The sequence below is a fragment of the Diabrotica virgifera genome, chromosome 7 (genome assembly GCF_917563875.1).
Source record: "Diabrotica virgifera virgifera chromosome 7, PGI_DIABVI_V3a".
Lineage (NCBI taxonomy): Eukaryota > Metazoa > Arthropoda > Insecta > Coleoptera > Chrysomelidae > Diabrotica > Diabrotica virgifera.
In genome coordinates this window covers 14,362,406-14,390,151 of record NC_065449.1, presented here as the reverse complement: position 1 = coordinate 14,390,151, position 27,746 = coordinate 14,362,406, and the positions used below count along the sequence as shown (strand labels likewise).

The following is a 27,746-nucleotide window of genomic DNA, read 5'->3' as shown; positions in this document are numbered from 1 at the left end:
GTGAAGTGCACACCAGAAACAGCTATAGAGGTCTTACTGGACCCCTCCTTTACATATAATTACTAATGGGGGAGGCTAGAGGGGAATATAGACTTTGAGAAAAATTAAGCAAAACTTACCAGATAGATCAGAACATAGTAACACCATAAATGAAATTAGGGATACTGAATGGTCGATGATTCCTGACTATATGACACCTTGATATAGGCTTAAAGTACCTTTCCAAGTGGACGATAGGAATGATGCAGAAAAACACTAAACCCAGACTGCAGGGATATTCCAGGCTCAGATGGGTCTAAAATCCGTAATAGAATATACCTATGTATCTCATGTAGAGATTTTTGAAATCTTGCAGTGTACAAGAAAAATTAATATAAAGGTTTTCGAACTGAAACTTCTTAATTTGTGACAACATCTTCAACAACAACTATAATCGAAGAATACAGTAAGTGAATGGGATTAGAGATTAATACCAAACAGACCAAATTCATAATAATCTCCAGAAACTTGGATGCATTTGAAAACTCCACCATAACACTGACTACCAAGTCCATTGAAAAAGTGAGCAATTTTAAATACCTGGGAACGTGGCTTTTTGAAGATTTGGCATTGGACAGGGAAATAAAATGTCGCATTGGGCAAGCTCGACAAGCTTTTGTAAAATTCAGGAAGTTACTGACCTGTTTAGAATTCGATCTTACACTGAGACTAAGGTTTACTAAATGCTACGTATAATAGGTGCTGCTATATGGCATAGAAGGCTGGACACTTAAAGAGGGATATAGACAGACTAGAAGCCTTCGAAATGTGGCTTTATCGCCGTATTCTAAAGACACCATGGATGGCGAAAGTCACAAATGTAGATGTCCTTAAAAGAATCAGCCAAGAACGCCAACTTTTCGAAAACATCAAGAAAAGGAAAACGGCGTATCTGGCTCTAAACGAAAAATACCAGTTCCTTTAACTTATAATCGAGGGCAAAATTGAAGGCAAGAGAGGAATAGGATGCAAGAAAGTGGCCTGGCTCCGAAACATAAGGCAATGGACAGGGATTAACGACATACAATCTCTGATACACTTTCCAAGAAACAGAGAGTTCATGGAAAATGTGATCGCTAACATCCATTAGTGGATTTGCATCTGAAGAAGAAGAAGAAGAAAAACTAAAACGAATAAATGTAGATAGAGATAGCCAAGCAGCGATGGGGGCAATTATAAGGCCTAAGGTAGACTATAGACCGAGAATTCCGTGTACAGTAAGGGAAAAAAACTCCTTTATGTATTATGTATCAAAAGATGTATATACTTTTAAATAATTTCAGTTGTTACAAAAGATATTGTTTCTAAATATGCAAACAAAACGAAGGCTGATTAAGATAGTTTTGTTTGTGTAACCTCGTAGACGATCACGTATAGTTTTACTTTTCAAAGTTCAAATTATAAGGAGATATAAATAACCCACAGAGGGATTGAGATACGATCATTGTAGTATTGTTATTATTCAGATCGTTACTATGCTAGTGAGCCGTTCTGCGAGAAGGGTGTCCTAAAAGACTACCCCGCGAAATAACATCTTAGTAACCTTATGTTGATTGATGTTGTAAATCGTAAATAAAGTTATAAAGTTAGAGTCAGTGTTTCAACTCGACATTCAACCCCCGCAAGATTATCATGGCAATCTAACAACGTAACAATACCAACATAACATGGCGACCCTTAGCCCTTTAAACCTAGACAGCTGAGACGACAGGAAGTTGAGAAGAAGTAGAATATGGGAAATAACCAAAACAAAGAGAAGAAGGAGCAAGTATTTATAAACCAAGCGGGAAGCAGCGGAGGCACCACAGCTACCAAAGAAAAGGGATACTATATATCTATTCCAGAAATATTGGGAATAGTAACATTTGCCCTAGTATTCATATTCGTCGTCTAGGTTGATATATATACAATGGAGAAGGCAGCTGGAACGACAGATCCGACGAGAGGTGACAAGATCAACGGAACTGCTGAGAGTGGATACCCAGTTTCCAGGAACAGCCACGAACCAATGAGAGAGATAAAAGACAAAGTGAGTACACTGGTTTACCTTTTTTATATGTGTATATTTAATCATTTTACAGCTGGCTATATAGATTTCAGTTTTAATTTTATTATTGTTAAAGAACTTTTCGTTTCGTTTCGTTTGTTTAAATAAAAATTACAATCTCTAAAAATAAAAGTAAAAATAGTATACGATCATGTTTCATTGTTTTTAAATACAAACGCCAAATGCATTAATACAGAAGGCAGGTCATGATTTTTTTTTAGTAAGCAAAACGATTATTTATTACTGCTTCTTATTGCATAAGTGTATCATGGCAATCTAACAACGTAACAATACCAACATAACATCCGAGAGAACTTATAACATGACGAAATATAACACTAGTATGGGTTCCAAGTCACCAGAGAATATACAGCAATGAAGAAGGCTGATACTCTTGCCTGAAGAGTATCAGCTACAAAATACTTCAGAAATTCAATCATAGATCTGCGAATAAGAAGAAGCAGCAATCACATTTTAGTGGTTGTGAAAATAAAAGATGCAGATCATATGAAAAAATGAATTAATTATTAACAAGTATTTGTACAAATGCAAAAATGTTTTTTGTTTCCAAGTAGTATAATTTGTGGTCATATATTTAATATTGTCTCATTGACTAATAGGCCTGGATCCCGCGTACCAAAAAAAAGTTGATTAATAGCAAGCTGAAACTTTTTTAACAGATTAATAATGCCTAGTCGGACAAACTTTGATGTATGGGAACACTGGAACAGGGGAAGTTTTAATTGTGGAACAGGTTAAAAATTTGGAACGTCAGACTACGAAAACGTCCCTTGTATTTTGTCAGAGAGAACTTCCAATTGATTTGTTACCCTTTCATTAAACTCTCATGCAAAAATCAGACTGGTATTTATCACCAACTGGGCATTTTAATAAGTCCGATACGTGGAATATGTCTAATGACAGGAATTATGTTGGTGATACGTAGCAGTCTGATTTTTGCATGAGAGTTTAATGAAAGGGTAACAAATCAATTAGAAGTTATGTCCGACAAAATACATGGGACGTTTTCGTAGTCTGACGTTCCAAATTTTTAAACTGTTCCACAATTAAAAATTCCCCTGTTCCAGTGTTCCCGTACATCAAAGTTTGTCCGACTAGACACCGTTAAGCTATTAACAAATTTTCAGCTTGCTATTAATCAACTTTATTTGGTACGCGGGATCCAGGCCTAAATATAAAAGAGGATAAACAATAATTGTACTTACTGTTGCAGTTACCTATTGGCGGCATTCTAAATCCTGATAAGGGATCGGAGGCAGCAAACGGAAACGGCCTCTGGCCAAAGGCAAAGTGAAATTGTTGTTGTTGTCCTAGAAGAGAGAGCACTATATTAGACTAATTTACTGTCCATATTAGTCCTGTCGCCAGGGGGGGTACAACGGCCTCCTGTATTCAGATGGACTTACCCAAGTTTTTTTTATGTATTTTGACCTGTAGAACACGAATTTTTTGGGTAACAGTTGATCCGGATGTCGATAAGATTGTTATAAACCAAGAAGTTGAGGAATCACATAACAGCGATTTCTCGCAAAACAAAACATTTTTTTGTATTTTTTGGGCCATTTTAACCAAAAAATGTTCCTACAAATTTTTTCGTAGGATGCATAGTTTTCGAGATAAACGAGGTTGAACTTTCAAAAAATCGAAAAATTGGAATTTTTGAACCCGAAAAACTTTTGATTAAAAAATAAAATAGCAATTCTGCTTACCGCATTTGAAAGTTCAAGTCAAATTATATCGGTTTTAATTATTTGTATTGCCAAAAATGTATTATTTTATTGTTAAAACAAAGCTATAAACACCTAGTGCTTGAGTGATGTTTCAATGATTTCTCATTTAAAATCGAACGAGTACGTAGAGGAGGTAAAAGTGTAAGCGGGGCTATTTCTAAGTAGCATGCAATAAAACGCATGTATTAGGCACGGGAAACAGTATGTGTTTATAGCTTTTTTTAACAATCAAAAAATAAATTTGTAGCAATACAAATACTCAAAACAGATATAATTTGACTTAAACTTTTAAAGGCGGTAAGCAGAATTGCTATTTTATTTTTTATTCAAACGTTATTCGGGTTCAAAAATTGCAATTTTTCCATTTTTTGAAAGTTCAACTGCGTTTATCTCGAAAACTATGCATCCTACGAAAAAACTTGTAGGAACATTTTTTGGTTAGAATGACCCAAAAAATACAAAAAAATGTTTTGTTTTGCGAGAAATCGCTGTTATGTAATTCCTCAACTTCTTTGTTTATAACAATCTTATCGACATCCGGATCAACTGTTACCCAAAAAATTCGTGTTCTACGGGTCAAAATTCATAAAAAAAACTTGGGTAAGTCCATCTGAATTAAGAAGGCCGTTGTACCCCCCCTGGCGACAGGACTATATCTACTATTAATCGAAATAAACATTTTCAATTTATAATCAGTTGCATATAAAAAATTTGTGTAGTATAGGTATTTGTAGTGAGCTACAATTGTGTTTATGCAAATTGTATAAATAAACGATCTTCGAAATAAAATTCACACAGCTAAATCTTTTTACCCTCCTGACCCTGATAATCTAAATGAATACTTTGTTAATGTTAGTAAAAATATTACATTAACTATTTTGGCACTACAAGATCTTATTTCCTATCTCCATATGTTGTATAATCTGTGAATAATAAACACGAATTATACGACATATGACAGAAGCTCGAAACAAATGACTGTGAATGAAAAACCCTATTCAGGAAAGATCTGGAATTCATTCTTTATTATAATACCAATTGATAAATCTGAACTAATCCAAACAATCAACAGTATCAAAAGCAAATCTTCCTGTAGTGCTGATGGACTATCCATAAAAATTTTCTCAAATCTCCCAGAAAATGTGTTAGAAGTCCTCATCCCAATAAATAATAATTCTTTTGAGAAAGGTAAATTTCCAGAGTGCCTAATGACAGCTATCATTATTCCTTTTCATAAGGGTGGTGAAAAATTTAATTTAGGTATGCTATTACCTATCCGCTCCGAGTATAACTTTTACCGGAAATTTTCTAGAAAGAAAAAAGTGTTGCCTATACTCTGTCAGCCTTATTATTAAACACGGGCTAACTAACGCCCGACTAACTTTAGTCCGAGGACTAAGTCAATACCATTCATTTTCCCTATTAATAAACAGCGACTAACGATGGACTAAGCTAATAGGTAATAGTAGGTTTAAACCGAGACTAACTTGACATTTTGTATTCATAACCTTACAAACTTGCTAAATGCATTATTTGCTTTTGCTTGGTTGTATAATAAATATATTATAATAACATTATTATGTTATTATTGATAATGGAGAGATATTATTTTATTAATGATTTAAGATAATTAATAGACGAATTAAATGAGGATAGAAATCAGCGGAACGATATTCCTCTTGTGAGTCACATCAAAATATACAAAATTGTAAAAAAATCTTTAGTTTAGAGGAATTAGAAAGTAAATTTAAAGTCAAATACCGATTTTCAAAAGGTACAGCAGTTAATATTAAATACAAAACAATAATACAATAATATAAAATATAGAACACCAGGGAGCACCTTCTCAGAACGAAGTCCAACAAAAAACATCTTAATTAAAATTTATGCAGAAATGGCACCGCCAACTTTTTCTTCTTTTTCGCAAAATTCTCTCCATTTCTCTTCTTTTTCGCAAGGGTTGCCAACATAAATTTGTTGTAACTAGGACTAAGGAAGGTTTAGTTAGTCCGAGCTTAGTCCGTGTTTATTAATGACAATCTTAAAATTAAGTTAGTACTCGCTTAATCTCGGACTAAGTAGTCCGAGACTAGCGTTGGACTAAGCAATTTTTATTAATAAGGCTGTGTGAGTTTCGCTGGTATTGCTTTGCAATAAGATCTGTTTCGAAGGAACTCAATTTACCCAGATAGCACAAGTACGTTTTATGGACATCCAATGGACGTACATCTGTGTACATTGGAACGTCCAATGGACGTCCCGCTAAGGTACAATGGACATCCGATGGACGTCCAACGAATGTCCAGAGTTCACAAAATTGGACGTCCATAGAACGTCCGCTACAAACGTACATTGTACGTTGTATTGGAGCTTTCAGTGTACACCTTATGTACATTCAATGTACGTCTTATGGACATTTGTAGGGCACTTTTCAGAAAGCAATCTAGTATCCATAAGTTTGTGAATACATAGCAAAAAGCTTTTATAGGAAATAGTTCCTTATAATACTAAACTTATAGATACTTAAAAATATTACACAAAATACCTTTTTTATTTCTCTTTACTATAACTTCATTATAATAATATATACTTTATGATAGGAACTAGGAACTTCATTAATGCACGACTGCACTTGCACGATAAACAGAAAACACAAATATATCACAGGATGTATTTTCATAAAGACGAGATTCAGATAATGACGCCCTAGGAAACATGCACATTAAAAGAGGTTTAATCTCTGTTCTGTTTCTGTTCCAAACTATTTTTAGAGTCAGTACCGTTGTTGTATATTACAAGCGCGTTTGCCATTCTGTGAATTATCATAAATAAACCATCCTTCAGTATTCCACAACAATATTAACAGCGATAATCCCCTAAAAGTACCTGCCTAATACTACACCTTTCACGACCGATAGCGCGAAGAGCGACAACGTTGTCAAGAAGATTATCATTTAGTTTGTATTGGGACTTATATAATAGTCGCGTTTTGTGTAAAATATCCATGGACCACAAATGGATGTCCAATGTACGTTGAAATCAAACGTCCAATGGACGTCCCGTAATGTACGTACATAGTACGTCCAGTTTTGGTCCATGGACGTTTGGACTTTAAATGTACGTTATATGGACGTACATCGGACGTTGTGTGCTATATGGGTAGCCTCTTCCAAAATAGCATATTTTCTTTTTTCGAGTCGAATCTTCGAAATGGTCTTCCTTTTTAGGGTTCTGGTACAGCTCCCCAATCCGATGTTATTTTTAAATTACAAAAAAGAGAAATAAGATATCTATTTGTCCTCATAAGAACAACACATTGCAGAAGCACTTTAAGGATCACGGGATTTTAACACTTCCTTCTTTATATATTTTAGAAACTATTTGCTTAATTCGTAAACATCTACATGTCTTTCCAGCAAGCAAGACCTAATCATGACTATTCCACCATAATTCTTCCTTTGAGGAAAATGAGAAAGATTAAGGATCCTATAGAGAAAAATAATTCGGAGAATTGCAGAGTAACAAACATAGGTAATAATACATTTAAAGAATTGATGAACTACGAAGTATAGTAAGAGAACTTTTGAAAGGAGAAAGCATCGTCAGATTCATCAAGGCACAGAGATTTAGATGGATGGGACACATACAAAGCAGAAATCCAGGACCTGAAGATTATGGGAGTTGGAGATTGGATAAACATAAGCAAAAACAGGAACGAATAAAGAAATATTTTGGAAGATGCCAAGTCACATAAGCAATTGTAAAAACCGAAATGTTAATGCGGAGTGATTCCCAGCAACAAATGAATCGGAAGAGCCCCAAGAGCGCGGCTATCAATCTGCTTGCAATGGTGATGCCATGATGAAGCCGATAACTGATTCTTTGTTCTATTTAATTCATTTATGCACTATCGTAATTCAGACAAAAACATTTAACTATTAGACATGTCTTTGAATGATTGAAAAATAAAGAAAATGTTATGTATGTGAAGTATCAATCTTTTATTAACAATTTAAACAGATTTTTACAAAAAAAAAAGAAGTGTTTTACATACAAATTGTCTTCCTTTTGTTGTTTAATTTCAAGAGTTCGTTTATACAAATTACACGCTTAATAAAACGATCAAAACCAACTCTTCTTTCTTTCGTCTTTTCCGCCTAAAGAAGTCCCTTTGTTGCTCGTTATATCGCCAGGCTGTTTATTCGAAAGTTGTGATCGTATAAAGTAGTATAAAAGGTTAACAATTTGTCGGAAAAACCTTTGAAACGGATACTTATAAAGTTGAAAGCCCAAAAACCGGCTGGCACCGCGACGGTATGACGTCACCCACCGCCGAGCCGCGTCTCAAAAGAAATTATGATTTACAAACGACTCGAGCGCCAGATGGATTTTTTTATTCAAAACAATTTTTCGGTCATTAAAATGATTCCAGTTGTAATGTGGATGAAATTTCCTATCTGAATTCATGTGGGCGGTGCTGTTGAAAAATGTTTCTTTTCGCACTGGTTTGTTATTATATTATAATTTAATGCAAATTATTTTAATCTAATATGATCATAAAACGGTATAAGTCCATAGAACATAAATTTAGTAATAGGTAGTATAGTAGTAGTAGTCCTACTTTATATTTATGAGTTTTACATTACAATAAAATGCAGTGGCGACGCGTGACTTTTTCTAAAGTGTTACCAAACCACATGTAAAAAAATCTTATTAAAAAAAATTATTTTGAACCTCCTAAATATAAGTTTTTGTTTTCAATCCTGTGGGATAAAATTAAACAAATCACTATTCCCAAATTATATGTATGTGATTATGTATATGTAACAGGTATAACAATAAATAATAAACAAAATAAACATATTATTCTACCATAAAATTAACATAAAAAATGAACAAGTAGGAAAAAGAAGAGATTTTGAAAACTATTTTTTATTCATATTTTAATTCTTCCACCTTCAATAATATGATTTTTTTCTTCAAAATTATATATAAAAAAAATATACAAGGAGAATAACTTTTCAAGTAGTTGATCAATTACGCAATACGTAGCAACACCTGGCAACACTCTTGCATGTTTAAATGGACGCACACTGTAATCTGTAATAGGTACTAAACTAATGTTACCAATCCTCAAAATGGTGACAATACTGATATACACAGCGTGCCCGCGCGCCGTCTCTAACAGAACAGAGCTAGTCTCGAGCGATAGCGAGGTTTCTCCTGCGTTACCACTGCCAGTATTGGTAACGGCATATAATAACGTGCAATGGATTCACATATCTCGCCAATATTTTCGTGCGTCTAGTTGGCTATTTACTGAATTAGGTACTATTTTAACAAATATTTCTGTTGGTAAAAAATATAAATGGAATTATTTCATAACAGTCATAAAATATTTATTGCAAGATTTTTAACTGTTACCAATGGTAACAGTGGTTACGTGGACGCTTCGCCAGTGATAAAATGCGTTTATTAGAAAGATTAGGTTTTTTTTTTGTTTTCCTAAAATTATTGCATCGAACAAAGTTTTTTTAGTATTTTTGAATCATCGCAAACAAAAAAGGTCTTCACTGATTTTTCTCTTAGGTTAATAATTCTTGACATATAAGCGATTAAAAATTTAAAAATTGCGAAATCGCCCATTTTTAACCCTCAAAAACTATGTGTACCTAAAACTGAAAATTTCAATGTTGCCAAGGTAGGTAGATATTCTTTAAACATCGGTTGATTAAATCCCTAAGGGTTTTTTGCAATAAAATATCGAAAACCCCTTTGATTTTTAATTGTTAATTAAGCGGGCGCGATACTGTAAATACAGTGCGTCCATAAAGTAACGCATAAATTCATTATTTCGTAAACCATTAATATAAAGGAAAAATCCCGAAACAGGTCGATTGTTATTTTTAAATTCCGATTTTTTGGCATATATATCATACTAGTGACGTCATCCATCTGGGCATGATGACGTAATCAATGTTTTTTAAATGAGAATAGGGGTCATGTGATAGCTCATTTGAAAGGGTATTCAACTCTATTCACTAATATAATATTCAAAAACACATTTTTTTAATTAAAATAATTGAGACAAAAAGAAGAATGTATGTAATTTATTTAATTCAAAATACGTTTTACTTTTGCCAGAAAACAGGAAATAAATGTTTATTTGACGAAGAAATATTGTTTTTCGCTTAAATTCAATGTTAAAGCTGACAGCCACCTGTCTCTTGGCAGTTTGAACATTTCGTTTAAACGAAAATCAATGTTTATTTGTCAAATAAAAATTTTTTCTCTTTACTGACAGTAGTAAAATGCATTTTGAATTAAAATAAATTACATATACTCTTCTTTTTGTCTCACTTATTTTAATTAAAAAAATGTTTTTTGAACACCATGTATAAATAATTATGTTAATGTTTATATTATTGGATAGAAAATTGAATACTTTTTCAAATGAGCTATCACATGAACCTATTTATTATTCCTATTTAAAAAATCATCGATTACGTCATCACGCCCAGAAGGATGACGTCATTAGCATGATATATATGCCAAAAAATCGTAATTTAAAAATAAAAATCGACCTATTTCGGGATTTTTCCTTAAAGTCGAAGGTTTACGAAATAACGAATTTATGCGTTACTTTATGGACGCACTGTATATGTACGGAAAAATATTTTAATTCAATTTTTTTTTCACCATCTTGCTTAAAAAGGTTCCCTATTAACATATTTGCAAGTTCACAGGGTCAAAAATGGGTCAAAAATTTTTTAAACAACTTTTTTTAACTTGAAAATTTTCCGCATGTATGTAACAAAAATGCATGATAAAAATTGGCTTTTTGAAAAGTATTAAGAGGCAAAAAAAATTTAAAAACATTGTGTTTAACTAATGGTACCACAATAATAATTTAATTGGAACGTACACAAAAGTTTGGGGACAGATTTAAGGAAGCAAAACCCCATAAAATTTTTATAGGGTGTACAAATTTCACTGTTATCTTTTTAAGATGATCCTGCCGTAAGACTGCCACATGTTCATTTCAGTAAAAAGTCTCTAAGAGTTTTCGATATATTGAAAAAGATCGATTTTCATTTTCTAACTTCGAGGGGTTGTAACTTTTTTTATGTGCAAATTTGCACTAAGGCAAGTTAAGTTTAAAAAAATTGTTTAAACATTTTTTGACCCATGTTTGACCATGGCAACATGCAAATTTGTTAATAGGGAACCTTTTCAACCAAGATCATCATCACTTCTACAACCCTGGGTGGGTCCTGGCTGACTATACAACTTTTTTCCAGTTTGTTCAGTCTTCCATCAACCTAGGGTCAAATGGAATGTTCATTTTCTGGAAATCTGCTTGGATGTTATCTTTCCATCGTTTGTGGGACGTCCGAGTGGTCTTTTGTCTGTAGTAATCTTCTCTAAATTCTAAATTTGTCTTTTTGTAATCTTCTCCCATACCAGTCTTATAAGTCTCTCGTTATGAAGTCTGTGCACGTGGCCCGCCCGTCTTAGTTTTCAAGCAAGATGGTGAAAGAAAATTGAATCAGAATATTTTTCCCACGTATATTTACGCAGGATTTAAGCTGGATTCAGAGCAAACTTTGGAACCAACGATCACCTCCAAACAATAAAACAACTTATCGAAAAATCCATAGAATATAACAAGCCCTTAGTTTTAGCATTCGTACTATTCGTAGATTTCCACAAAGCATTCGACTCAGTAGAACTCGACAGTGTTAAAGAAGCACTAAACGAGAGCCGCATTGATAGCCGATATTCGAGGCTAATATGTAATATATATAAAAATGCGACAAGTTCGATACAACTACACGCTAACAGCAAACAAATAAAAATCCAAAGAGGTATCCGTCAAGGGGATACGTTATCACCTAAACTTTTCATATCGGCTCTAGAAAAAGCGATCAAAACCCTCGAATGGGGTAATAAAGGAATAAATGTGGACGGAGAGATGCTACACCACCTAAGCTACGCAGACGATATAGTCCTGATTGCAGACGATTTGGGACAAATAAAGAAAATGTTGGAATAACTTGGTACGGCATGTCATAAAATAGGCTTAAAAATGAATATAACAAAAACAAAATATATGACGAACTTAGTACCAAGTAAACACCTTGAAATACAAAATGAACAAATAGAACTGGTAGACAAATATATATATATATATATATATATATATATATATATATATATATATATATATATATATATATATATATATATATCTCGGTCACGAAATTAAGATAGGTAAGGACAATCAAACAACAGAAGTATCCAGAAGAATAATACAAGGATGGGCAGCATACGGAGCTCTTAGGGACATTTTTAAGAGTGACATTCCAACAAACATGAAGAAAAAAGTTTTCGACCAATGCGTGCTACCGGTGATGACCTATGGTGCAGAAACATTATCGCTCACAAAGAAAAACGCACAAAAACTAAGAGTAGCGCAAAGAAGAATCAAGCGATCAATGATAGGGGCCATTCTGCGAGACAGGATTAGAAACGAAGATCTACGAGCTAAGACCAAAGTCATAGACGTCATTGAAAGAAGCTGTAACTTAAAATGGAAATGGGCTGGACACGTTGCCAGAATGAAGGACGGAAGATGGACTCGCAAACTAGTTGAATGGAGACCAAGAGCCGATAAACGTAGCAGAGGAAGACCACCAATACGATGGCAAGACGACTTACGAAAGACAACAAAAAACTGGATACAAAAAGCACAAGATAGAACACTTTGGAGACAAACAGGGGAGACCTATGTCCAGCAGTGGATTAAGAGAGGCTGCTGATGATGATGATGATATTTACGCATATTAATTACATGTGGGTACGGTTAAACATAGTGTCGCGCCTGCTTGATTAACAATTAAAAAACAAAGGGGTCTTCGATACTGTATTACAAAAATCTCTTTGGGATTTCATCAATCGATATTTAAAGAATATCTGCCTACCTTGGCAACATTAAAATTTTCAGTTTTTTACATAGTTTTTGAGGGTTAAAAATATGGCCGAATTCGCAATTTTTAAAGTTTTAATCGCTTATATGTCACAAACTATTAACCTAAGAGAAAAATCAGTGAAGACCTTTTTTGTTTGGAATGATTCAAAAATACTAAAAAAACTGTTCAATGCAAAAAAAATAATTTTAGGAAAACAAAAAAACCCTAATCTTTCCCCTCGCCTGTCAAGGTCTTAAGCTGTTCAGAATAGAGTTGCACAAGTTTGACTTGAATGTTTGAACTTGACTTGAGTTTGACTTAATGTCAAGTCAAACTCAAGTCAATCCTTCTGACAAATATTTCAAGTCAAGTCAAACTGGTCAATCGTACAGGTTTGAAAATTCAAACTGTTTGTCAAACTAGTTTGAAAGAGTTTGAAAAATAATTTATTTAGTAGATATACTTTTTTGTCGAGATTGACATGTTAGTTGCCAATTAAGATAAGAAAATTAATAATACAATGAGTGCCACATAAAAGTAACTTAATACGGGAAGCGATTATAATTAAACTAGGGTCGTAAATTTAAATTTCTTGAAAATGATTCCTGAATGCTTAAACTGCTTGCTGGCAAGTTTCGTTTTATCCATATAACTTTTTTATATCTGAGTGTTACTAGATTAAAACAAAGAATTCGTTGGATAGTTTTTTTATCATACAAAGTGTAATTTAATCTACTTCGGGAGCGTTCAGGTTCAAGTATTACGTAACGCAAGTTGGGGGGGGGTCATGTAAAACGTTACGGCGCGTTACACGGGGAGGGGGTAGGATGGTTCGAACAGCGCATTACGTAATAGTGATGTAACAAATGTCATTTTTTGATCATTCGCGAATACGAATGCGAATGCGAATATCTAATAACGACATTCGCGAATGCGGATGCGAATGCGAATGCTCAGTTTTTTTAATTTGTTTTTATTTTTGAAATGTTTTCTAAATTTGTAATGAGAAGTTAAGTGATATTTAGTGTAAATCAATCTGAACCTTAAGCTTTATTACATTATGCCAAATAATAAAACAACGTGAAGGCTGATAATCTGATTATACGAGGTTAAGTTACCTTTTTTTAATAAAAAAGATGAGAAAGAGAATAGATTTTAATTTTATTAATCTAATTTTATTTTCAAATTATTATTTCTCTTCTCTGATATTCATATTCGCAAAACATTGGCACAAATTTTGCGAATGCGAACGCGAATGCGAATATGCAAAAAGATGCGGATATTCCCGAATGCGAATACGAATACGAATATTCGTTACATCACTATTACGTAACATTGTTTTTTTAACTTAAATAAAAAAAAACTACCGAATCACAATCTTCCACCTTTTCAACTTTCGTTTATATTTTACATAGAACCCCTGGATTGTATTATATTGTCCCCTCACCTCCGCTCATGTTACAATAGGATATAATAGTATTCAAGTGTAAAAATCTTAAAATTTGTATTTAGCAGTCAAGCACAGTAATATGTGTCTCAATGGACAGCTCAAAATAAAATGATTTGGAATTTTTATGACTTTCTTTTATTAAAAAAGGCATTTAAGGGCCAGTTAGAAAAACATCTGGTACATACCAATCTGCTAGTTCACTCGAAAATACAATACAAACGTATTGCTGTATATTTGTTGGTATTTCTTTAAAATTCAAAACTAACCATTGGGTTATTAGACCTGGATCCTGCGTACCAAAAAAAGTTGATTAATAGCAAGCCGAAAATTTGTTAATAGCTTAACGGTGCCTAATTGGACAAACTTAGATGTACGGGAACACTGGAACGGTGGAAATTTTAATTGTGGAACAATTTAATAATTTGGAACATCAGATTACGAAAACGTCCCATGTATTTTGTCGGACATAACATCCAATTGATTTGTTACCCTTTCATTAAACTCTCATGCAAAAATCAGACTGCTATTACTAACCAACATGATTCCTGTCATTTGACATGTTCTTCATTTTCCACTCATTAAAATGCCCAGTTGATGATAAACACCAGTCTGATTTTTGCATGAGAGTTTAATGAAAGGGTAACAAATCAATTGGATGTTAATCAATCGGAAGTTCTATCCGACAAAATACATGGAACGTTTACGTAGTCTGTCGTTTCAAATTTTTAACCTGTTCCACAATTAAAACTTTCCCTGTTCCAGTGTTCCCATACATGAAAGTTTGTCTGACTAGACACCGTTAATCTGTTTTTACACCGAAAATTTTCAGCTTGCTATTAATCAACTTTTTTTTGGTACGCGGGATCCAGGTCTATATGGTTTTACCTACATTTATCTACAATTTAAATGTCTTCGGAGACAGGCTACAAATGTTGGGTTTAAATCTTTTAAAAATTAATGTATAAATATGCATTAATAGTATGGTATAACTTATAACTAGTCCCAAACCCAGACATCCAAAGTGAAAGGTATCCTCCAACACCAAATTGTTCTATATGGTCCACATAATGTTAAGAAAAAAGTCACACACACCATTTTCAGCGTCAGGTTTGGGGGGAGAGGGGGAAGAAATCGGTAAATTCGGAGATTTTTACGTTTTTCGTCAATATTTCTAAAACTATGCGGTTTCTAAAGGATTCTACATAAAATTTAAAACAAAAAGGTCCTATACATATTTGTTATAAAATCAGAGGTTCCAGAGTTACGGAGGGTGAAAAGTGGAAGTTTTCGATACTTTTTATATTTTTTGGGAAATTTATAATATTATTACTGATGAAAGAAATTTTCTTTAACAGGATTGTGTTTTGTAAATAAAATTTGCTATTTCAGTGGCATGTTAGTGATAAGCCCTCGAAGAAACGTCAACCTCACCACCCAAAATCATCATCAATTGCCCAAATTGGAAGTGTTGATTATATAACAATTATATATAGGACCTTTTTTGTTTTAAATTTTATGTAGAACAATTTTGTATAGAACATTGTTTACGCTAAAATATAGTTTTAGAAATATTGACGAAAAACGTAAAAAAATACTAATTTACCGATTTCTCCCCAATCTCCCCTCCAACCCGGACGCTCAAAATGGTGTAACTTTTTACTGCACAATATGTGGACCATATAGAACAATTTGGTGTTGGAGGAAGACTCTTTCTTTGGATGTTTGGGTTAGGCCTTTTTTTGACCAGTTATACTATACTACCTCCGTAACTTTGGAACCGTTCATTTTAGAAGGATTATGCAATGGGCCTTTTTTATTTCAAATTGAATGTAGAACATTTTTGTATAAAAGGTTGCTCATGCTAAATCGCATAGTTTTAAAAATATTGACGAAAAACGTAAAAAACTACGAATTTACCGATTTCTCCCCCCTCTTCCCTTCAAACCCTACGCTCAAAATGGTGTGACTTTTTTCTGAACATTATGTGGACCATATAGAACATTTGGTGTTGGATGATAACTTTCACTTTGGATGTCTGGTTTATGCCATTATTTGGATCAATTGTATCATACTATAAAACGCTATAAGCTTTCTTAATAATTATTATCCTAACTGGCGCGCTTATTGGGTTTTATTTGTCTGTCTGCGGTTTAAATATCATATCAGTCAATACATTTCTGTTTATTGAAATTTGTCAAAATTTTTTGGACCTTGTTGGGATTGGGGGATTTCCCCTACCCCTCCCCCACCCCATTACTCCCCCCCGTTGATCCGCCACTGAACAAATAAACACGTTGCGTAATATTCAAACTTTTCAAACTGTTTGAAGATGTTTGAATTCAAGTCAAACCTAAAGATATCGAAATCAAGTCAAGTCAAACTGTTTTATACAAAAAGTTTGATTTTCAAGTCAAGTCAAGTTTGTTGAGTAAAATCAAACTAGTTTGACTTGATGCATCTCTAGTTCAGAACCACCTGTCATTGTACACATTTCTTCTAAATGACTTACTCAAACACATATATACTTAAATTTAAAGTTTACAGGAGTAAGTTTATTTTACCCCCTATACTATGCACCTTTCAATTCATCTGGTAGATACCCGTGCAGGGCTGATGCCTACCAGGTCATGGTTTTTAGCCTTGGTGTGCTATGACTTATCAATATACAAATTTCTAGCCTTACAGGAAGACCGTTACTCGGAGGGTTTACTAGCTCTTCTAATACCCATTTTTTTATATTCTTTGGTAAAATTTATGTTATTAGTCCTTCATTATTTATTTCCTTGTATTTTTAATTTTCTATAAATATTTTTTCACACATAAGTTAATTGTTTTTTATAAATCGTTTGAACTTTTTGTGTCGCCTGTTGATTTTCCACTGATAAAATAGCGCTACGAGACTAGGGGATTCACAGGTTGAAAACAATTTTCCATCTTTATTTATACGCCTATTTTCACGCATTCTTGGGCATAAGAACTCACTCGGGTTAGTCAGGGCAATAAATTACTCAAAGGAGGATGGATTTAACTTCGTTATTATTCACCCTGAATCTATTATTGTTTTGTCTACGATCTGGAACTTTGTTTTACAGGAATCCTGATTAAGTGGAGACAATTAAAAGTTTTTTGTCTTAATCAATTGTTGTCAAATTTGTTAAATAGAAGAAAAGTTTTTTAGTAAGGTAAGTTTGGGCATGTGCACCCGAAAAATGCTTAGTTCGAAAATAAAATTTTGTCAAACATAAAATTCATGTAATCTAATATTATTTTTTATTAATTCTTGTGAGCCTTATGATGAAGTAGGTTTAACCATTTTTTTAAACAGTCAATAATAGGTATCTGAAATTATCAACTTTTTTAAACACCTGAGTGTCACTTGCCCCTATGAAGCGATTTCCTTGTGGCATTTTTATAATTAAGTATTTTCTATGGGAAATAAGCCACAATTTTACTAAAAATTAAATGTATTAACGTTTCGAAGCCCAAATCGGGTTTCGTTGTCAAAATATTATTTTGACATTGAAAAATTTCAACAACATTTTTGTTTATTATAATAGTATTTTGTATTTTGACAACGAGACCCGATTTGGGCTTCGAAACGTTAATACATTCATTTTTTAGTAAAATTGTGGCTTATTTCCCATAGAAAATACTTAATTCATTTGGGAGTTAACAACTCAAAGTAACTAAAAGAAACTTCTTCTTCTTGAAAGGTCTTTACAAAGGTTAAAAAAAAACTGTAACAAACCTTACAAGAACTGTAGATTCTGCGACATTTTTTTCTAAAAGCTCTCCGACATGATGATTTATTTTCCTTTTTCCTGGAAATTACAATCAGCATTATCAGCACTGCGATCTTCCTTGACTAGTTCATCATGTTGTTCCTCCATTCTTGATAGTCTTCCAAAGTTTCATCGTTTTCTTGGTTATAGTCTGGATCAATGTCTGTTTCACTCTCTGATTCTTGTTGCCTTTTTTTTTTGTTTTTGTTTCTTAATGCTTTCCTCTGTTTTTTCTAGGGTTATCCAGAAGCTACTCTTTTTTCTGGTAATTTTTGTTGTACTTGACCATTCGTCATCGAAGATACAAGGAATTCTTCGAAAGCGATTGCACTGGTTGAAGCAATGGACTCGACAGGTTCATAGGAACCATTATTATTTGTAGGTACATTAGTTATAGTAGCCCCATTTATAGCTTCTACCGAATTTTCGGTTGTACCATGTTCAATGTATGGCTTAACGGTATTATTGTAAGCATAAATTCCCGCTCTTTTAAAACCACTTCGTATTATGCCAGGATTCTAATCAGACCACAACTGTTGCATTAATAATGAAAAGGTTTTTTCATTATTTTTTTTTTCACTCTAGAATAAAATACTGATTTACAAGATCATCCTTAAACCTATTTGGTCTTACAAAATTGAACTCTTGGGTTGTAGTAAACCTTGCAACACCAAGAATCGACAAACTTTTTAGTCTAAAACCCTTCGAACAATATCCAATGCTCCATGGTACGTTTCCAACCACACAATACACAACGATCTTGGCATTCCATTCATAAGAGAAGTCATTGACCTTTAGGCAAACAGAGCCAAATAAAGAAATTCAGCAAATGATTTTCAAATCGTAAGAGAATTATACGAACCATCACTACCTATTAGACTTCTAAACAGAACCTAGCCCAAAGACCTTGGGGATTAAAAGACTTTTCGAACCGTTAATGGACGGTACCCGCTACAAGCCATATACCACTCATCATATTTGCTAATATTTCTGTACTAGTGAGTGGAGCGCATTACAGAACAATTTTTAAAGCAATTCCGGAAAAATTATCTTTCCATCCATTCATTTTTGGTTAATTCGTCATAAACATTTTTAGCCTCAAATACTATTAGCACAGTCGCCTTTTCCCATCCTACACTGCATGCCACCAAAACGGTGGTATTTTGTCTTCCTAAAGTACTGGTGATTTGTGTGCATGGAATTACAATTTGGCCAACCAATTTTTGTTTTTGATGAATCACAACTAAAACCACTCTTATCAAGGTTCCATACTTGTACTGGTTTATCTGCAAGTCCTGACCCTTCCATCTCATTCGTCAGTAAATCAAAGTATCTTCTCTCTTTTTTTTTATTTAATAAAACTCCAACAGGAATCTTATGATTATTCTATATACAAAAGTTAGTTCTATATACAAAATATTATAAAAAAATAATGTGTGTGTACTTTCTACGCACGTAAGAAGATATTCTTCTATTATATAATAGGTAGTTTAAACGAAGTAAATATACTTAAAAGGTTATTTGTATTTTATTTAAAAATCAAACTAACTTTCTTATCTACCACTTTCAAAAATGTTTTATTAAAACAACCAAAAATAAAAAAAAATATGAATCGCCCAGGAATTGAACCCGCAACCTTCCAATCTCAGTGCTAACGAATTTCCCACTACTCCAGCGAGGCCCTAGAAATAGACATGTAAGTTTCGGATATAATTACACAACACGGCGACATATAGTGTAAAAATGTTATGCTTACATAATATTTTATTATTTTACTACAGGGAAACACAAATCCAAAAACACAAGAATTATAATAAATAATTCATTTCCTAAAACCACTAATATATTGTTTTAATGACTTATTTGCACGGTCACAGATACATACATACCTATCTTGAAAGATTAGCAATGAACTACATACTGTCAGAACTACATACTGTCAGAACTACATACTGTCAGTGTGCGCAGGCGCGCGGATCATGTACAATTTTACCCTCAATCGATTCGCCACTAAAGAAGAATATCTTCAAATACTTATCTAAGGTCATATTCAACAATATTCCTTAGGCTCTAATATATTACAGTACTACTAGCTAACGTGTACACTGTACACTTTAGCCGCACTTTGCTCTGCTTTTTCACAGTCACGCACTTGAACTTATTGCACTAACTCGAACGGCTTCGTTCTCTTAAGTCTTCTTATCTGATTGGCGCTGTCTAGGAGATTGATGGCCTCGACATTCACATGGTTGGAGAGCCTTTGTTCATGACTCTCGGGAAACTTACTTACTTATTGTCTGGATAACCGTACCCATCTGGAGGTCTCGATGAAGATCACTGTTTCTGAAGTACCATGGAGCTTTGACGATGTTCCTTAATACTTTATTCTGATATCGTTGTATAATTTGGATGTTACTTTCTTTTGTACAGCCCCATAGCTGTATCACATATGTCCATATCGGTTTAAGGATTTCTTATACAATAACAATTTGTTATAAGTAGACAGAGTGGATTTTTTTCCCATCAACCAGTAAATCTTTCTGAACTTAATTTCTAATTCTTCCTTTTTTTTCTTAATATGCGCTTTCCAACGTAGCTTGGAATCTAATGTCATACCCAAATATTTTGCCGTATTTGCATAAGGTATTTGGTTTCTATTTATACTAACTGGGATATGTTGTTCTCTTTTGTTAGCAAAATTGACATGAACAGATTTTTTTTCATTTAATTTAATACGCCATCGCCTGGTCCAGATGTTAATTTGTTCAACAGAATTCTGTAGCATGGTAGCTGCTTCCTTGTGGTTTTGTCCGACTGCTAGAATGCATGTGTCGTCTGCAAATGTCGCAATTGTGTTAGGTTCTAATGATGGAATATCACTGGTATAGAGCAGGTATAGCACTGGCCCCAGGACACTTCCTTGTGGAACTCCAGCTTTAATTTCTCTTAATTCTGAATATGCTTCCTCATTTTTAACTCGAAAGTATCTGTCGGATATATATGATTCTAGTAGTTCAGAATATTGTTTTGGTAAGTAGCATCTCATTTTATGATATAATCCGTCATGCCACACTTTGTCAAAAGCCTGCGCTCCATCGAGGAAAATTGCAGAACAGACTTTTCCTTCTTCTAAAGCTTTTTCTACTATATCTGTTATTCTATGCACCTGATCTATCGTTGAGTGGCTTTCTCTAAACCCAAACTGATGATTAGGAATCAGATTTTTTTCCTCTATAATCGGTTTTAGTCTCTTCAAGAGTAGCTTTTCATATAATTTAGACATGACAGGTAACAGTGAAGTATCTTCTCTTGAGTCTTCAACCTTTTGAAGTTTTTTATAGAAAGTCTATTTATTTTTCGAATCTTCGACCTTTGATAGGTACCTCTCTTCGGGATACATCGAACCTCTTTTTTTCCCTAATTCTTATACAATAATATACAATCTAAGATATTTTTTCATCTTTTGGTGGTTTTCAAAATCTGCAACATTTTTGCCCCTTCTTCCACCTACCTAATCTTCTAAAGTTGATTTAGGAATATTGTACAATAAAGACACTTTACCAGTGGAAAGCTGTCCAGATATTATCAGCTTACAGGTGTTTTTTTAACTACTCCTTTGAACAACCTAAGCCCGCATGGGTCTTTCTCTTATAATTGCGCACTATAATTAAAAGGAGAAAAAACTCATATCAAATGATTGCGATGCGGAGTAAGTGCGCACTTACACTAATAGGCCTGGATCCCGCGTACCAAAAAAAAGTTGATTAATAGCGATCTGAAAATTTGTTAATAGCTTTACGGTGTCTAGTCGGACAAACTTTGATGTACGGGAACACTGGAACAGGGGAAGTTTTAATTGTGAAACAGTTTAAAAATTTGGAACGTCAGATTAGGAAAACGTCCCATGTATTTTGTCGGACAGAACATCCAATTGATTTGTTACCCTTTCAATAAACTCTCATGCAAAAATAAGACTGCTATTACTAACCTTGGTTAGTAATAGCAGTCTAATTTTTGCATGAAAATTTAATGAAATGTTAACAAATCAATTGTAAGTTCTGTCCGACAAAATACATGGAACGTTTTCGTAGTCTGACGTTTCAAATTTTTAACCTGTTCCACAATTAAAATTTCCCTGTTCCAGTGTTCCCATACATCAAAGTTTGTACGGCGAGACACCGTTAAGCTATTAACACATTTTCAGTTTGCTATTAATCAAAATTTTTTGGTACGCGGGATCCAGGTCTATAATGATAATGATTCAATTGCCTCTACACCAGTACATTTTTCGGAGCAATACATTTTTGAAGTTATACTTCTTTACGATCGGGAGTGAAATTTTATAATACCGGGCGCATGCGCACACAGACAGTATGTAGTTCGTTGCTAATTTTTCAATATATGTATGTACTAGCGCTGTCAGCGCAAACAAGTCATTAAAAGGATATATTAGTGTCTTTAGTAAATGTATTATTTATTATAATTTTTGTGTCATTGGATTTGTCTTCCTCGGAAATAAGATATTTTATAATAATAGTAAGTATATTGAAAGTATTTTTGTATACTTCACTTGGTCTATTAAATTTGTCAGTATGTATGAGAAATCTTGTAACCTGTCAAAGCGAAGGGAATATAGCTCAGTGAGAGAGCGTGTGACCGGAGATAGAGAGGTCCCGGGTTCAAATCCCGGAAGATTCATATTCTTTTTTTTTTAATTTTTGGTATCGTTTTAATAAATAATTTTTAAAAGTGGTAGGTAACGAAGTTAGTTTAATATTTAAATAAAATACAAATAACATGTTAAGTATATTTATTTCTTTGAAATTATAGAATAGAAGTATAACTTCTTACGTGCGTACAACGTACACACACATTATTTTTCTCTGTTACTAATATATTCATTTAAGATAAGTTTTATGAAATACAGTTTTTCTACAGTTATTATTATTCTTAACTTACCCAACTTTAAAACACTGAAAATTTTGCAAGATTTAGTTATTAACCTCTCTCTAAGAAAATTTGTGTCCTTGACAGTTGAAGTATTACAACGTTACCAAAATTGATCGTATATACAAAATGTGGGAAGGGCATCACCAAAAATAATATAAACAGTGTTAAATTTTCCATAGAACCTATAATTATGTAGGCTTACATTAATCTGCGTATTGGTGAGTTCATACCTAATTGTTTTTTTTTTGAGTATTTTATAACATTTTGTCTTTCAATAGTTTCATAATTAACTTGCTACAATATAATAGTATATAGTATATCTAGCTACAATCTAAGTAACAAAATACTTGAGGCACTGACATAATACCAATATTTTAAACGATTTTCTGAAATAGCCCCTTGACGTTCAAACTGTAATAATTTCTCCACAATGTGCAACAGTATCAAAAGCATCAGGCATCAGCATACGAAGCAACTCGAAGTTTCTCTCAAGTTGCTTGCTATCTGTCGGTTACGAGTCCTGTGGTTTTCTTAATGCCTCAACTAGAGCATCTTCCTAAAGTTCTATGATTTATTTTCTACTTGTTTCTAATAATTCATCCGAAATTTAGCGAGCGTTGCTTGCTCTTTCGCGTTCTGCTCAATTTGCGTCTATTTTCCGATAATAATATCAGTTTAGAAAGTTAAGTAAAAAGTCTTTATTATTTTCCAAATATCTTTTCTTGAAACTCTTTGTTTAAGTTTATAGTTTCTGTAATATTGCCTAATAAGTTTCTAGATTTTGTTACGAGTTTTTTCAACTTCGAGTTTAACAGGGAATCTCCAAAAAATTATATTTTTACTGAAAGACAACCAAATCTATTGGCGATTTCTATCTTTCATTACAGCTCATAGGTATATCTTCAGCCTGACCTGAATCGATCTCAAATTCTCTTTCGCGTTTTATAGTCATCACATTCTTAGTATATCTCATTTTTTGGCCTTCCATTCTTTAGTAAAAATATTTTCTTTGTGGTGTCTCTAGGGTAATTCTTTCCACATGTCTTCTCGACTTTTAAAACCTATATCATATTCTCGTATGAACCCTTGGAGTTCAGAGCTACTTTAAATTTCCACGAATTGTCTTCCCTCACCAGTCCGTAAATACGAATTTTCGCTCTCTCTCTCTCTCTCTCTCTCTCTCTCTCTCTCTCTCTCTCTCTCTCTCTCTCTCTCTCTCGTGCCTGTTGTTTTGTTTCGATGTTGTTGGACCCTTATTGGGTCCGACGTAATTGTGTGTTTTTTATAATGCCAGTGTTCTTTCATATTTTTGTGAATTTGACTGTTGCCGATGATCTGGATTGTCACACGTCGATGGACCTCGTCTTCGCATCCTGCACTGTTAGTAACCCATTGGCACGACGAAGCCTAAATAACTAAATCGTCTAACCTAACCACTTCGTATCTTTCCACGTTTCTTATCTTTGTTTGGTTGTTTCTGTTTCTATCCATAATGATTACTTTAGTTTTTTTGTATATTTATTTTACTTGTAATTGGAAAACAGATGGAGATACATAGAGTAGAATTAGGGTTGGATGTTCACACTGTTAGCGGTGATGTCATCACTGTTAGTGATGACGCGACGTAGCCTAAGTAACTAAATTGTCTGACCACTTCGTACCTTGCCAAGTTTCCTATCTCTGTTTAGTGGTTTCTGTTTTTATCCATAGTGATTACTTTAGTTTTTTGTATAATATTTATTCTTAAACCATATTTCGTGCTCACTGTGCACCACTTGTAATGGGAAAACAGATGGAGATACATGTAGTAGAATTAGGGTTGGATGGATGAATTGAAAGAAAGCTAGTGGTGTGATGTGTGGGAGAAAAATTCAAATGAAGCCAAAAGAAAAACTCTATAAAACAGCAATAAGACCAGCTATGACGTATAGAACTGAATGTTAGAAAGTTAAAACAAGACAGAAGCAGCGAATGCATATGGCGAAAGTGAGAATGCTTAGATGGATGAGTCGAGTGACAAAAAGGATAAAAGTAAGAATAAGTATATTAGAGGAAGTCGAGTACTGGCACCAATTTATGTCAACATAAGGGAGCATAGGTTAAGATAGTTTGGTCCTGTTCAACGTCGAGATGTTAATTACTTATTACGAAGGAATTGCTCATCTATGGATACACATAGGATCTACATAGGACGAGTAAGAAAGGAACACCAAATAAGACCTGGGAGAGACACTTAGGCAGGGCATGTCGATAATGGGAGTTGATACTGGTATGACACAAGATTATGAGTAAAAATTATGGAGAAATGTAATTATAAAAGCCGACCCACATAGAGATAAACAAAAAGAAAATTATGATGAAATTAAATTATTTACTATCTTTAATGGAGATAAGTTGCAATTTTAGTTTAAGATAAGTATATTTTGACGTTTAGATTTCAACTTCTGAAATCGGTCCGAAGCCGGCTTCAGAAAAAATAGGTCGACAATAGATCAGATTTTTACTCTAATGCAGCTGCTTGAAAAAGGATGGACATTCAATAGAACTATCCATAATATCTTTATAAATTTTCGACAAACGTACGATAGCATTAAAAGGGATCAAAAGTGGAATGCAATGGCAGAACTTTTAGTTTCAAAAAAACTTATCCAGCTTGTTAAGATATGCGTAAATGGCTGTTGTAGATCCAGAGTACTGATAGGTAACAATATCTCAGAAGCAAGTTGTGCAGTTAGCCAAGACCCACCCTGGGGTGTAGTGCTACCAGAAGAAGAAGTAGTAGAAGAAGAAATCGGTCTGGGATGAAAGATTACATTATATGATGCCAACTTTTATCTTGTTGTAACTTCAGGTGTTGGTAGTTCATTATCGTCGCCTTTAGCAAATAGAGATCGAAAGTAGTCTGCCCATGTTTCCTTCTGAATGTGTTTGGCTGTTATTAATTCGCTCATCTCCTTTCTTTGCCCTCTGATCATCCTCCATACTCCTTTTTGTGTTCCGTAGAAGTCGTGTTCCATCGGTTTTGAGAAACTCTGCCAGTGCTCCCTTTTTATTTGCCTCACTAAAGTATTCGTTTCGTTTCTGATTCGTTTGTAGTGGTTGTATGCCTGTTGTGTTTGTTTTGTTCTGTATTGTAAAAAGGCTTTATTCTTTTCTTCACATTTTATCTTAACTTCCTCTCTTAACCACGGGGTTTCCTTCTTTTATATGTGAGTATTCGTTACTTTTCAAAACAACCAAAACAAACGAAGAAATAAACATCGATGAGGGATAGGTAAAGGAAGCATTAAGAAAATTAAAAAATAGTAAATCTCCAGGAGACTACAGAATATCGAACGAACTTCTAAAGTACGGAGGACAAGATCTAACTAAACAACTGTTAAAACTAATACAAAAAAATAACAGAACAAAACAGAATACCACAGAAATTGAGATTAAGCATCCTAATACCTCTATTCAAAAAAGGAGACAAATCGCACCCGGAGAATTACAGAGGAATGAACTTATTAAACACAACACTAAAATTAACAACCAAAGTGATAACAAACAAATTGAATGAAATTATAACATTAGTAGAAGAACAACAAGGTTTTATGTCGGGAAGGTCATGCACTGACGCTATATTATAATGAGGCAAGTTCAAGAGAAATCGTTGGAATAAAACAAATCAGCATATTTATGTTTCGTGGACCTTAAGAAAGCATTTGACAGGGTCACATTAACGGACGTTATCCATTTGTTATACTCGAGAGCAAACATCTGCCAGAACAACACAATAAAAGTAAAAGTGGACGATGAATTAACTGACCCAATTGAAGCGGGCAATTGGATAAGACAGGGGGATTCCTTGAGTTCTTTATTGTTCAACCTGATCATGGACGAAATAATAAAAAAGTGAGAACTAAAAAAGGGTATCAAATGGGAGAAAAACAACTTGAAATAATCTGCTATGCGGACGATGCACTACTATCTCAAAGTGAAGATGATTTACAACGTATGCTGCACCAATTCAACATAATCGCCAGTTTAACATGTTAATTTCCTCACAAAAGACAAAATGCATGATTATAGCAGCAGATTCAATAAGATGTAAATTAATTGGAGCTGGAAGGTCAGATAATAGAACAAGTGATGGAGTTTAAATACCTAGGAATCACACTATCTAGCTACGGAAGGCTCGAAACAGAAGTGGAAGATCAAGTGAATAGAGCAAACAGAGCCGCAGGTTGCCTGAATGACACAATATGGAGAAATAAAAATATCGGAAAAGAAATGGAAGGCAGAATTTTCGGACTAATAATGACATACGCGGCAAAAACACGACCCGACACAGAGAGGACAGAAAGATTGCTCGAAACAGCGGAGATGAAAATCCTTCAAAAAGACGATGGGAAGACTCTATGGGACAGAGCTAGAAATACAGATATACGACGGAGATGCAAGGTGTATAACATTAATAACTGGGTAAGAAACAGAAAACTAGAATGGAATGACCACATAAGCCGAATGACAACAAATAGGATAGTCAGGACAGCGAGAGACGGTTCCTCAATAGGAAGACGATCAGTTGGAAGACCACGAAAACGATGGAACGACAACTTACTAGAGGCATATTGAAAAAACATACAGTCATGTCTATACAAAAAGAAGAAGAAGGACAAGAACTTTTATCTTTCAGCTCCAGATCTATTGAGCTCAATTTATACTTCAATATTTAATAGTTTTCATATGCTTTAGATATACTAAATTCAAAAA

General features: G+C 33.8%; 1 protein-coding gene across 1 annotated transcript in view; it reads right to left on the bottom strand.

Moving 5' to 3' along the window:
- LOC126888826 (runt-related transcription factor 2) overlaps positions 1–27,746 on the bottom strand; it is a 132,748-nt gene that overhangs the window by 26,690 nt on the left and 78,312 nt on the right. The window contains exon 4 of the mRNA XM_050657241.1: positions 3,313–3,432. Coding sequence (XP_050513198.1) covers positions 3,313–3,432 — 120 coding nt within the window. The remainder of the gene's footprint in view (positions 1–3,312; positions 3,433–27,746) is intronic.